The 14,940-nt window shown below is 41.1% G+C and overlaps 1 protein-coding gene across 2 annotated transcripts in view; it reads right to left on the minus strand.

Annotated features, from left to right (window-relative positions):
- The window catches only part of LOC111665681 (MTSS I-BAR domain containing 1), a 59,628-nt gene extending 51,503 nt beyond the window's left edge, over positions 1 to 8,125 (minus strand). For both annotated transcript variants that reach the window (XM_023420756.2, XM_087177846.1), the window contains exon 1: positions 7,736 to 8,125. In XM_023420756.2, coding sequence (XP_023276524.1) covers positions 7,736 to 7,807 — 72 coding nt within the window. In that variant the 5' untranslated portion in view covers positions 7,808 to 8,125. The remainder of the gene's footprint in view (positions 1 to 7,735) is intronic.
- Between the last annotated feature and the right edge of the window lie 6,815 nt (positions 8,126 to 14,940).

The following is a 14,940-nucleotide window of genomic DNA, read 5'->3' on the forward strand; positions in this document are numbered from 1 at the left end:
GACGTCACGGCTTTAGCTGAATTTAAGAATGGATTATTGGACAGGATGAGGGCTGTGGATCTCAAGCTCTCATCATTACACATTGCATATGATATTATATTACAATACACTTTAACATCCTTCTGCTCCTGCAGGAAGCTGACACACCTTCACTCCTCCACTGCACTTTGTGGGCGTTGCCTCTTTTTTTTTTTTTTGTCTTGGCGTCACCATCGTTCCTCTCTCCCAGTGCAGCTGGGTGTGTTCAGCCTCGTTCTGTTTGTGAGAGTGATGCCCAGCGTCATCACCTAGCTACCATTGCTATGGCAACGCTGCTGCTGCTGCAGAGAGGCTTCAGACAGAGAAGGATTTGCGAGGAGGGGAGGGTCACACGTGCATGCATCCTCACCCAAACACACACACACACTTTTCTGTGTCATACATTTGCTTTCTTTGTTTCTCTCAGCATCTCTTTCATATTCAATGCACATATCTTTTTTTCTTCTTCTTGGTACACACACACACACACACACACACACACACACACACACACACACACACACACACACACACACACACACAATCTTTCCATTTTTCTCATACACTCATGTGTTATCTTCCTGCTCTTTATTACTCATCAGTCATGTGCCCTCTGTTATACTGTATACATATACCCACATCTCATTACATCCTCTCTCTCTCTCTCTCTCTGTTTCTCTCGGACACACACATACCGAGGCGAGGGCAGGGCCACTGCATCTATCAGTCATTGAGGACATAAATTGTCACCGTGGCAACAACCGGAGGCAGCAGCAGCAGCAGCCTGCCGGTCCTTCAGGAATGCACCGCTCTGTTTATTTGGCTCTGTGAACGACTGCAAAGGCTTTACACGGAGAAACCCTTGTTTGTTTCTTCCTTATCACTGATCGGATGAGACAACGACACAATCTGATTCCTCACACTGCAGCAGAGCTGTGTTTTAATGTGGTGTTAAAGATAATTTAAAAAAAAAAAGCCTGAGGAAATCAGCATCCATTTTTTTTATGTCTTCTGTGGTCAGGAATAGCTTCTCACTTCTGTCTAAGGGTCCCCAGGTGGACTTGAAGTAGGGCCAGCTAGGCCACCAGGACACACTAACGATGTCCATCTTTGTGGCTTAACATTGTAGGAATATCCTGCAGCTACTGTAGATGAAGGGAAACTGCAGGGTGGGTTCAGCAGCAGTGGAACCAGATAATTTCAATCTTAAAGGAACAGCTTGACAATATGGGAAATATCACAAAAATATATACTAATATCACTATTGTGTCAGTGCAGTAAATATGTAGCTTAGCAAAAAGACTGGACAGACAGAGAAACAGCTCACATTTTATCTAATCCACACAAGACGACAGGTTCTGATTTGACAGGGGTTTATTTGCCGTGCAAACAGAGGAGAGTCCAGAATCCTAAGAAACAGCCCCCCATATAACACCCCAGGATTTTGGCACCTTTGAATAGAGCCATGGTAGCAACTGGCTGCTATCTGTAGCTTCAGATTCACTTATCAATCCTCTCATCTAACTCTTAGAAAGCAAACCAGCGTATTTCCCTCTAAAAATATACAGGCTTTAAGTAAATATTAATTAGCCTGCTAATGTATTAATGTATAACAGACAAGACTGATGAAGCAGAATCTACATCTATACAACTAAATTATCGCATATTCACAACATCTATCTATGAATTTTTTACATGTTCAAAGTTGGAGCCTTTCATTGATTGGTCAGTTCATGTCGATTTAACAAAATGTAATTTTAAAAAGAGATCAGTTTGATATATCATTTTTAAAAAATGTTATATATTAAAAACTCAATTTAGCAGTAGCAAACAAAGATTTAATGTCTTGTCTGCGGATCAGAGTCCTGGCTCACCTAACAAACCGACCCATCAAACCTTAAGAACCAGAATGAGGGAGGAAGAATTTGTTGGATTTGACAAATCAGAACTTTTGTGTGATAATAAATTTCTCTCAAACATTTAAATGAGTGACGGGTTGTTCCATTGTTAAAGTAGCGCCTTTGCACATATGGGCCAACCCCAGTAATGTGTTGAATAATTGAGCTCGACAAAATCGACAACATCACCTATTAAAAGCCAGAGCTTCAGCTGACGTCAGAAAATAAACACATGAAAGCAGGAAAAGATCCGCCTCCATTTAAATCCACAGGAAACAAAACCTAAGTGACCCATTTGGCCGGGCCACCACTGCCACCGCAGCAGCAGCTCTGTCCGTGATGTTTCCATGACGATCTCAATACTGATACACCATTTACAACAGCAGACCCCCCCCCCCCAAATGGAGATTAGCATTCCGCTAATACAGTCAGTGGTATTACTTTAAGCCACACACACACACTCATTGACATAATGCATTGCGTACAAGCTTAACTTCATACCTGAAACCAAGTCTTAGCCCTCACAAAGCTCTTTGAGGTTACGAGGACCGGCCATAATGTCCTCACAAGCATAGAAAAACATATACACACAGAAACACACAAAGGTCTGGCTGTGTGGTAGCAATCACAGGGTCAAAAGTTCAATTCTTCACAGATATTAAACACATATTAAAGTGTTTTTAAACACAAATATTAACTTTTTTAAGAAATGATTTATGGAATGGATTTAATGTTTACATATTATATATATCATCTACGTATGATGAAACTTTTAGTTAGTTGCAGCCTTAAATCTAACCTACATGAAATCAGAGCACCCAGAGGAAACCTATAGGCTATGGATTACATTTATCCATATTAATAAGTCTTTGATTCTGACAATGAATTAAAATATAATGTACCAAGAATTATCACTTATGTCTGCAGCTCTAAGTTGCTTTTAGCCTCTTTTAGCTCACAGTTTTGGTTCTTAAAACACAGGCGGCCATTTTCACTGCTACACAAGCTCTAGCAAAACCAAACGGCAGGTAAATACACTCAGATATTTCCCAGGAGTTGGTAGAGACCAAACCAGAGCTAAAAGGAGGGGGGATATTGGAGTTAAATTCACAAACATAACTCCAGCGGGATAATTATGTCGCTCTGTGTCTGCTTGATGTGTAAGGGATAGGGTTATTCTGCTAACACACTAGCTTTCTTTCTCCCCATTGAAGAGCAAAAATTATTTGATGCCGCTTTAAACATTGTGACGACGCTACAGCAGGCATGTCAGCACAGTGATCTAAAGCTTCGGTGCAGTGACTCGTCAGACGAGGGGAAAGGCAGATGTGGCGCTCGGCGTAAAGCAGCTCACAGCGTAAGAGGATGAGCCAGTTTCTCCTCCAGGGAAAAACATGCAGATCGGTTCCACTTAAACGGATCAACAGTAATGTGTCTGCTTCAATTTAACCAGCACAATGACGTGCGGATGATGAACAGCACGAGGCCAGACACACTCGACAATTAGGCCTATACATACAGTATGGATATACAGCACACTGGCCCCAGGTGTAGCAGACCTGCAGAGAGGAAATGTATATTCTGAGGAGAAGAAATGGCAACGATTGAAGTGAAGGAACCTGTGAGACGCATCCTGTGCTCTCGATTTCATCAAAACCAGTCTCATCATGTGCAGTTACATCGACAGAGAAAACAAGGACCAGTTTCCAACGAGGATTCGATATCAAAGTACTTTTCAAAGCAACACTAGGTGGCACTGTGATGTATTGTTGCTGTCAAATGCGCACCCTCTTGTTTTAGTGTCTTCACATGGTTATTTTCTATTAAAAACACAAAAAAAAGCCAAAATTTTGGCGATTTGTGTCGGTTTAATTAAGCGTGTTTTGTGTGATTTTCAAAATGACACACTTATATGCTGAAGATTATCAATTAACGCTGATGTCTGTAATTTTTTTGATTAACCAGTAGTTGACATTTTCAAATTGTTTGGTTTATGCATCCCAACGTCCAAAACCTTTACTTTGCTATCATTAACTTGGATCTTATGTTTGTATAAACATGAAGGAAAATCAATATCTATATCAGTGCCACTTCATTAGTTGAATGTCCCTCAATCGCTTCCTTCACTTCTCCACCAAAGAGCAGATAAAAAAAGCCACAGTCAGTCCTGTCTTTGCCTTTTTATCCATAATGTCAAAATGTTCTCGTCTGTAAAATACAGTGAACAAGGGAAGTACCGAGCACCAAAGCCTTACAGGTTCTTACATGTTCTGAGGAACCACATGTTTTGGGTTCTTAAGTTCCTGCCGTAGAAAAAGAAGCTTTCACATCTCATCTGTGAGAACAGCCTTATGATTACTGACAGAAAAGCAGACATTTTAACCTGCCTTCAGTCACCAAGTGGCTTGAACATTTCCTCATTGTGATGATTTAATGAAACATGAGGGCTGGAGGGTGAATAAGGGCTGAACATACAAACACAGACCAAACCTGTGGTTGTAAAAGACAATAAGAAGCAGCAGACTGGAGTCTGCTCAACAGTGACACAGTGAAATCTCTCTCCACCCACACATCGATGCTAATGGAGGAAAACCTGTCTGACTGTCTGCGAGTCACATGTATGAATCAGCTGCATATTATTTTATCTAGACTATCCAGTCAGCGATTAAAGATAAAGAATATGGCAGAGGTGAAAGAAGTAGGCCTACTCCAGTCATTTGCTAAAGTAAACGTACCAGTAAAACCATGTAAAATTCTGCACTGAAAATTCTACTTAACACCTTTTTTAAGGGGCTTACAACCCATAAAGGTTGGAGAGCACTGGTTTAATCTGAAACAATGCATTATATTTCATAAACATGTTTTTTTGTGTTAAATCTGAATCTGTAAAGAAGCAAAATAAGCTGTGAGATAACTGTAGTGTAGTAAAAGCTACAATATTTCCCTCTGACATGTTGAGAAGTAGAAATATGTAGTAATATAAAATGAAAACACTAAAGCAAAGTTCAAATAATCAAAATTGTACTTAAGTACTGTATTCGAGTGAATGTACTTAGCTACAGTCCACCTCTGGGATATAGACAGGCTAGAGAAGAAGCTATTTTCACTATCAATGACTGTTCGTATATAAAGATGGACGACATCACAGCTCCCCAAAAGTGTAGCCAGAACATCTCCATCGCCCCCTGGTGGCTGGCTGCAGCAAAATAAACCCCACCCCTTCCATGTTAGCGGATGGGACATGAGTCAAAATAACAAACCAAAGTTGGCTACATGTCAAATAGATTTTTCTCAAAGATGGTTTCTGTCATGTGATCATTTTAGGTAGTTCTTATCTCAATGATGTTTTTTCAAGTGTTTATTTTTCAGATAAGTCTGGGTTTTAATTGGTTATTTGATGTTATAACTCAGGAGTGTGACATCAAGATTGACAGCTGAATTGACTTGTGATTGGGTTGAGCATGTGTATGGGCGGAGCCTCGATACTGTGGCTCCACTCCTCAATCTCTGCTGTGCAGACTCCAAATGATGTCTCCAGCTCAAGATGGCGGCGCTCGTATCCAAGATAATTTGGCTTCAGTTTAGTACAGTAGGAGGAAGTGGAGACGCATCGTCCATCTTTATGTACAGTCATTTCTCACTATTAAAGGCAGAAGGTGGTAGTAGCGGATAGCATTAGCACCTGTAGCCAACAAGTCTGAACAGGCCGAGAAAAGAGCGCCACCTACAGAAATAGTCAAAGAGCTCTGACAGTAAATCAAAGGAAGACGACCTCTCACTCCCGCCTGCAACGTTTGATTGACGGATGAATTCTTGACAATGCAGATCGGAAACAGCACAATGTTGGAAATTTCAACTTGGATGACGCTGATGAATGAAACACCAAATAATGGGCTTCACTGAGGCATGACATCACTCGCAGCTCAAACACAACAGGTAAAGACAACAGGTGTGAATTCGTATCTAAGAACGAGGTTGTTGTACAGTTGAGTAGAAAACTAGGTACACCTGTTTTATTGTTTCTCACCTGCAAGAGAACAGCTGAGAGGATGAGAGGTTAGGAAGAAAAGAGGAAAAGAGTCTGAACTGCAGGAGGAGGGATGGGAAATAGAGGAAAAGGAGACAAATGAGGACGAAAGAGAGGAAAAAGAAGAGGCGAGGAAGAGGGAGGAGAGAAGCAGGAAATGAAAGAAGAAAGGAGAGAGGAGTGGAGGAGGAATTGTAGGAAGAGAAGGAAAACAGGAGGGGTAGAGAGAGAGAGGGAGGATGGGTTAGGGTGGTTAGGGTTAGGAGGAGGAAAAAGAGGACAACAACAAAAAGGGCAGGGTGTAAAGAGGAAGAGGGAAAAAAAATTGACAAAGAGAAAGAAGAAGAAGAAACTAGGGTGGACAGGAGGAAAGAAGAAGGAGAAGCAGAAGAGGGGAGAAGAGGAAGAAAAGGGAAAGGAGGGGAGGATAACAAGGGGAGGTCAAGAAACAAGAAGGAAGAGGAGAAGAAGACTGGGAGGAGGAAAAGAGCAGGAAGAGCAGAGATGGAGAGGAGGAGGAAGAGAAGGAACAGAGGGTGGACGAGGTAAAAGAAAAAAACAGATGGAGGACAGAAAGAGCAAATGGAGAAAGAAAGAAAAGGGGAGGAGAACGATGGGAAGGAAAGGGGAGGGAAGTAAGACGGAAAAAGAAGAGAGAATGAGGAGGAGAGGGGTGTGGCAGGGTAGTGCAAACCAACCTGTTAGAAACCACCTGTCTGTTATTATGTCACCGTAGAAACAGGTGTCCATGTGTGTGGCTACACGGTGCCCCTCCCCCAACACACACACACACACACACACACACACACACACACACACTAACGCACGCACACACACACACACACACCAAATACTACTACCTGCCAGTCTCTGGCACAACAAAACAAACACTGGAGAGCAACAGAAGTTACTATTGTCCAAAACAATAAACTGACCCATCCCTCCAGACTAATTACCAATATCTGATATTCAAAACCATGCATTTTAATCAATTAAACATGACTTTAATTATCATATAATTGGTCAACTATCTTCTTTATTAATCACCCTCTCTGTGAAATGTCAGAGGATGGTGAAAACGTTAATCACCTAAATTTCCCAGTGACACCATCCAAAAAAATCAGTTTAGGATCATGTCAGATGAAGAAAAGCAGAAAATTTTGGTAAATTTTTTCTTGTAAAATGAGGAATGACTCATCGATTATCAAAGTAGTTGCTGCTTTATTATCTGTCGATCAACCAATCGATTAATCGGTTCAGCTCGTGTCATTTATGTTTCCAGAAACTAAATCTATCTGCAAAATGTTATACTGTATTTGACTAAGTGATTATTTATTACAGTAGATACAAGTTGTTGGTTTTATTTTAGAGATTAACAACTATTTCAAAGCAAGTTTCTTTTGGTTAACAGGTGGATCAGATTAATTAAATCCACATCAGTCCTGGTTTTTCAGATCTGCTCACTTCACTGTCACTCACTCTGATGTGTCAGGTGCCTGTAGCTGTGTTTGGTTACCAGGATGAAGCTGGAGTCATTCTCTGAACACACCCACTCCTCTCCCTCTCCCTCCCCCCTTCTCCTTCCACACAACCCCCTGAATAATTAGGAAATTAATGATTACGTCTGGAAATCTCCAATAAAGCGACAGGCTACTCCTGATTGTGTGCAACAGGATCAGCAGAGACCTGCAGGGCGTGTTGCAGTTGCCCTGCCTTGAATAGTTACTTCATGTGCGCGTGACATTGATTTTAATCACAAATCAGATGAAATGATCATGTTCCTTCGTGTTACCTTCATGTCTCCGATGACAGTCTGGAAAAGCCCCCCCAGCGCGCTGCACTCTCTCTCCATCACTGTCTCCATCTTCAGCTGTGAACGGAAATTATCAAGTCTCACTCGGAGCTTCTGTTGTCCATAAATGAAGCGACAGGAAAATGAATTAAAGGAAAAAAAAAAAAAAAAAAAAAAAAAAGCAGCTCGGTGTTGGTACAAACGCTCAGACTCGCGCTGCACGCTTTCCCCAGCTGATGGAGACCAAAACACGGACACAAGCAGCAGCAGAGCCGGCGGTTAGTTTCCACTCAGAGCGGGTAAATCCCATGTCGTCAGCAGGAGGAGACGCATGTTGGGGCAGAGGAAAGTGACAGCAGAGATCCGCAGCACGCCGCCGGAGAGCCTCAACTTCATACAACGAACTGCTGCTGCTGCTGTTGCTGCTACTGAGGCAGACACGTCGCGGGAGCGCGCCTGGAGGGACGTGAACGCGGCTCCGCCTAGCCCCGCCTTCAGCTGATGAAGCACGTTTTTGTTAATGGAGAGCGAGGGGTGTAGTTGTGATAGCGCTGGGTAAATTTAGAGGAAAATTAGATTAAATGAAATAAAAATAATAACATTAAATTACATTTTTAAAAAATACACCTGCAGTGAAATCAAATTAAACTATTGATCTGCAAAATGGTATTTCATGTCATGCCTCATAGGATGAAGATGAAGAAATTCAATTCAATTAATTGAATTTAAATTTTTTTCTAATATCAGCTTATATCTGGATATCCCCTGACTCCACTTTTGCGACCACTGCTGGACAAATTTGGCACCATTACCTCACTGTAAGTTAGTCTGGTGTCTGTCTATAAAGACTGAATAATATGTAAATGCTCAGATATTTAAAACTACATCGCCACCTAGTGACTATTTCACCGTTTGGAGGGTTGGCTGACTAAAGAAGAAAGTTATAAAGTGAACAGGCTGCTGTCACTTTCCTTATCAACATGTAAACAACAAAGATGTTAGAGGGGGAATCTGTGATCACAGGAGCAGTAGCTTTCTGAAGCTTCGTTGATCAGAGCTTTGGGCTTGCTTCCATTTTAAACTGTGGATAGATTGTAAAGTAACTTCCCTCTGAACTCAATTTTAAGAGCCGCATTAAACATATATTTTCAGTTTACATCTGTGGACAATCATTAGAACTGATGCTGAAATCACAGTTTTTGTGAACAAAAAGAGAGACACCGTCTTTGCTTTAAGGTTTATTGGGGCCTTAAAGGTGTCTGCTTGCAAACCCTCTTTGCATGCTGTTTTAAATTCAACCTGATTTCCTTTGCTTATAATAGGCTAAATGTATTTTCCTTTTGCTTCCCAGATAGGACCCATGTTGCGTCCAGAACCACAGGTAGGCAACCACTGATTAACTTTGCTCTTACAGTATTTACCTGTCAGTGCTCTGAAGGGGCATCAAGTCAAGTTTTGATCTTTTATTTAGACTGCAGATAATAAGCTCAGGAGAGGATGTAAATGATGTAATACATGTCTGCTGATTCATCTTCGTCTGCTTCACTCAGACCATTTGTCTCTTTCTGAATTCATCAGAGCTTCACCTGAAATCTTTGTTGGATGACACCTAGTGGTAAAAGTTAGCAAACCTGCAGTTGTATCTTCAGGAGAACATCCCCTAAACTAAATAGACAGTATTTATATATGTCATTATCAGTATGTAAATAAATGAGTGTTAAATATGAGTGAAAGTAACAATGGGATACATTCATCACCCAGAACCAAAAATGTTGATGTTTTAATTGACTTTGAATTATTTGTGCTGGACGTTTTGTCTCCATCAAACTAAAGAAAACTATTTGCTCTGGAAATGTTCATTATTTTCTCTGCCATGATGATTATGTTTCTTATTCTGTTACCAAATGTTTGTTAAGAGGTTTTAGTGGCACTACTGAAAATTTGAATATAAACCAAAGAAATGATCTTCTACTCCTATCTTGAAAATGAAATTTATTTTGTACCATAGATAATTAGTAGATAATTGTATGTTTTGATGCAGGTTTCTATGCATGGTACAAATTAAATTTTAATAAACAACAAAATTTGTGGAATAAGAAAAATAAGAAATTATAAGAAATCAATTAAAAATAAATAATAATAAAAATAAAACATAAAAAAAAAATTAGCAGAGCTAAAACTGGACTGATGTGCTCTCTCCTCTTGGTTCTGGATCACAGCCGAGCTGCAGAGTTTCGAATGAGCTGAAGTCTCTCAGTGGTTTTTTTCAGGAGTCCAGTAAAAAGTGCATTGCAGTAATCAAGTCAACTTGAAATAAAAGCATGAATAAACCTTCAGCATCATTGACCATTCTTTAGCTATGTTACTAAGGTGGGACTTGAAGCTTAGATCTGAATCCAAGATAAAGTCGAAGACTTGTAACCTCAGATTTAATCCAGGGAGTCGTTTCCCCGGGTTATTGAACAGCATTTCTCTTTTTGTTTTGGGGCTGACTAGTTTCAGTTTTGTCCTCATTTAACTTTAAGAAGTTATTACTCATCCATTTATTCATTGCTAGAAGACGGGTAGTGATGGAGATTATAGCTGCAGAATCATTTGGTTCAGCAGAGATGTACAGTTGTGAGTCATCTACATAACTATAGAAACACACATTGTGCTCTATGATGATGTCACCAAGTGGCAGCATGTACAGTGAAAATAATAATGAGCCAAGTGTAGCGTTAACGCCATAATTTAGAATTTACTCTCGTTGAAATGGGGCACCAGTCCTCTGGGAGGACAACAATGAATTACTTCATTGCCAAATTTATCAATCTCACATCGGAAGCCATGAATTCTCGATTCAATGGATCTCCAGTCTCTACGTCAAAAGAATGCAACAGGACAACAACTGGGTGTAAATAAAGGAGTTTATTAACTAAACTACTATCTACAGAGTAAATGCAAGGTGTAATAATCATGAAGATGAAAATAATAATGAAATGAGCAGTGTGATGAGTTGGCAAGGGCAACTCTAATGCTCTTCATTTTGGCTGGATAACTTAAGAGGAGACTTCTTCTTCTTTTACATTCTTCCTTAGATCTGTGTCTGAGTTCTGCTGATCACGACCCAGGACTGGATTGTGGGTTGTAGTTTATGACTCTTATCTAGAGAGGGACAGAGGAAGGGAGGTTGGTCTGTGTGTGTGTGTGTGAGTGTGTGTGTGAGTGTGTGTGTGTGTGTGTGTGTGTGTGTGTGTGTGTGTGTGTGTTTTCATGCATGGCACAGAGAGGCCAGTATTCACACCTTAGTGATACTCAGTCCTTTTGGTGTCATTTGTCCTATATAAGAAACAATCAACTATCATTAGACAGAGTCTTGTTACAAACTGGAGATTTTGCCTATATTCTCCGGTTGCCTGGTGTCCATTTCATTAATCCTCTGGAGCTGACCCTTTCTGTTCTGTGTTTCTCTGGCATGCTAACAGCATGGTCTGTTTGTGGGAGAAGGGTCCTTTGTCTCTGTTTCCGATCAATTTGATAGTTTGATGGTGGGAAGAGTCACAAAGTGTCAATTGTGGGTCCGTAACTAGCATGTCCTTACGATTAACTTCCATAATGGCTTGTGACTGATGCCAGGCCAGGTATGTACGCCACACAAGGAGGGGCACCTCAGTGGCTCACCTGGTAGAGCACTTACCACCTAGACTTAGTCCTAACCGCAGTGGCCATGGGTTTGAATCTGATCGATGCTGCATGTCCCCTCAGTCTCTCTCCCTGACTTTTCTATCTATCTCACTATACTATCAAAAATAAAGGCAAAAAATAACTTTTTTAAAAAATGGGCCATGGCACCTGTCTTGAGCAACCCCACAGCAGATTATGTATTTCTGAAATACATGATATCCAAGACTGGCAAAACTTTTTCCCTGTGTTTTCAACCAGTTTAACACAAAGTCAGAAAGACCGACCAACATTTCAAGATTGATTAAGATATAGATATTCTAGGTCTAAGAGGACAAGCATTGAGACCTTATAAAAATATACACCTTAAAAATAATATAAAAAAATAAAAATAAACAATAAAAAAATATACATACACTAAAATATGAAGTTGAGTGTTTTAGTGACTGTTAGTTTCAACAGGAAACATCACAAAAAAACATGATGCTCTTAGCAGTGGTGGTGAACATCCATGTGCAAAAGTGTAAACCACCTGAGAGGGAAAACCTGCAGGGTCCTGGCCCTGAAGTGATGTGTTCAGGTGTTGGAATGAGGCCAACAGGGCCGACCAGCACTTACTGGAGGAAGATCTGGGATCAGATGGTAAGGCTGGCAGAGCTTCAAACAGTCAGAGCTTTGTCATTTTAACCACAGACTCAATGCTTAATGACAGGGAGCAACAACACACACACACACACACACACACACACACACACACACACACACCCACACACACACACACACACACTGATAGTCAGTTCACAAAAGGCAGCAGTCTGTGTTATTACCCCACCACCACCACCAAACAGAAGACTAAACTAATAACAGCAATCAGTGAGAGAAAGAGGGGCAATGGAGGAACAACAAGAAGTGGGAGGAAAGCAAGAAACTGGAGACTGACGATTCACAGCATCTGAACTCAACGTATTTCATGAGTATCATCACAAACTCCACTTCTTGAGTCATATTTTTTAAATCTGTTATATACACATTAATGCCTACAAATTACATGAGTAATTGTAAAATGGTAAGATGGAGGAGCAACTATTCCAGTGCTCAAGGCGCATGGAAGACCCAAGAGATCTGCTGGGATGGTTCACAGACAGCATGTCTCTTGCTGAGGAGTGAGACCATGAGTGCTTTGTAAACCAAGGAGACTTAAACTTTATTCTGAGAACAGGATGCCAGTGAAGGTTCCACAGAACAGTATTTAAGCAGAATTGTCTTTTTAGCCAAGTTGGCCTTAAAACCGAGTTCACCATCCATGGTTTTTAAAATCCTCGCCCCTGGCAATGTTGGTACAGGGTCCACCACCTCTCAGTCTTATACTAACCAGCACAGCGGAAGTATAGAAAGCCCTTAAACATCTGTAAACAAAGCATCCTCACTGACAAGAAGGTGCTTGCTGAACTATGAGCTGCCCTCAGCTGTGAATTTCAGCCCATGGCAGAGATTCAGCAGAAACAGTCTTGACCCTTGATGCACATCCTCTGCAATTTTCCTGAGTGTGACCCCACACACACACACTCACACACACACACACACACACACACACACACACACACACACACACACACACACACACACACAAACCTTTGGAACACACTTCAAGTTTTGTTAGTTAACACAACCTGAAGATGTCACCAACAATTCATATGAAATCTTACAATGCATCACGTGTAGTCAAGTGTGCCATCTAATGTACAACAGGACAGGTTTAGTGAATAAGAATGAGTTGAAGAAGGACTAGTTTACGCTAATCTCCGTCTGCCGAGTACTGCGGGTCACCAACATTTCATGATATCATTGTACAAAGAGTAAATGAGAGAGAGCCCCAGCATTCAAAACCATCCGCGATAAAGTGTAGAGCCCATTTAAAACAAAGAAAGCAATAAATTTCTATCCCATGAGTTTAGTTTGAAAAGACAGCTGTAAGCAGGGAGCGGAGTTCTCAGCATTTTATTGAATTTCAAAGTTGCCAGGACAGACAGCTTCCAGGAAAAGGTCCAGAACTTGAAAAGAAAGTGTTAGTAAGTGTGCAATTCATTACACTGACATGCAAGAATATTTGCTTGAAAGAACAGAAGCCTTTGCAAACATGCACATAATTAAAAAAAGGGGCCTTGGCTGGGGCTTGTGCAGGTAGCTGGGCTGCTGGGGCCTCGGCTGAGCAGGGTCGCTCGGCAGCTGGGGCCTCAGTTTGGGTAGGGGCTATGCAGGGGAGCTGGGCTGCTGGGGCCTTAGCTGTGCAGGGTAGCTGGGCTGCTGGAGTTGGGGTTGGCCAGGGTAGCTGAGCTGCTGGGGCCTGCCTGGATATCTGGGGCCTGGTCTTAGATTGGTGATCTGAAGCTATTTCAATTCCATAACTTGAAGCAATAACCAAGTCAAATCTGTTTCCATTCTGTGGTGAAGCAACATCCCACATGCCAGCTTTGGTCTGGGGTACATCTTTTGCATTAAGTTTTGTTTTGTGGCTGCTGTGGGTTCTCTCTGGGTTTTGAAGGCCTTAAACTGGACACACTTCCATCTGGACTGTATCTACTTGCCTACCATAAGAACCACTATAACCAATTTCAGTATTTACTAATTCAAACTAATCTATGATAAAACTCAATTGAAGAAATTTGGTGTGGGATGAGCAAGTGTTTTACAAGCTGCATGTCTTTTGGTTAATTTTTATTAAAATTCAAGCAGATCTTTTCCATCTTTCGCAGCTTACCGACCTAGTCTTATATTCTAATAAGCTGCTATTTGCAAGACATCTAGGCTCCTTTCCATGATTTATACAGTGAATCAAGGAAAAATACAACCATTAGATCTGGCCATGTTGATACTTTACTCCACCACCTCAGCCTTACATGTGCAGTGTATTAAGGCCTCAAATCTAAAGACAAAGCATCTTCACCGACAAGCAGCTGCTCACTGAACTGCGAGCAGCCTTCAGCTGTGAATTTTATCCCATGTTAGAGATTCACCATCTTGACTCTTGATGTACATCCTCTGCAAATTTCCTGAGCATGACCCCACAAATGCCATCTCTCCAGTTGGTTTTAGTCCCCATTCATGCAGCCTAGAAAGCATGAAACTGCAGTCACTGGAGATGTATACAGACACATGCCACCTTTGTTTTTTGGAACAAAGAACTCAAGTGAACCAACTTAAGGCTGTGTTAAACTAAAGTCACAGATGGCTCAAATTTGGAATCCTTCATATTTCCAGTGTCAGACCAATTGTGTGTTGTCTAATGAACAATGGGAGACAAAAGGTCAAACAGGACAGGATAAGTGCAGAAGAATCCCAGTTTAAGTTTTTGATGACTAGTCTTCATGTGCAAAGCACTGTGAGCCACTAACATGTCATAATGCCAAGGTACAAAGAGTAAAATTAGGGAGAACCTCAGCATTCAAGATGACATCTGAGTGTAAAACCAATTCAAAGACATTGCAATAATGTTTTGTCCCATCATTATCCAGTACCACTCAACATTTTGAAATGACAGCCAT

The sequence above is a fragment of the Seriola lalandi genome, unplaced genomic scaffold (genome assembly GCF_002814215.2).
Source record: "Seriola lalandi dorsalis isolate HSWRI2012SDOR001 ecotype SW California unplaced genomic scaffold, Sedor1 jcf7180002054657, whole genome shotgun sequence".
NCBI lineage: Eukaryota > Metazoa > Chordata > Actinopteri > Carangiformes > Carangidae > Seriola > Seriola lalandi.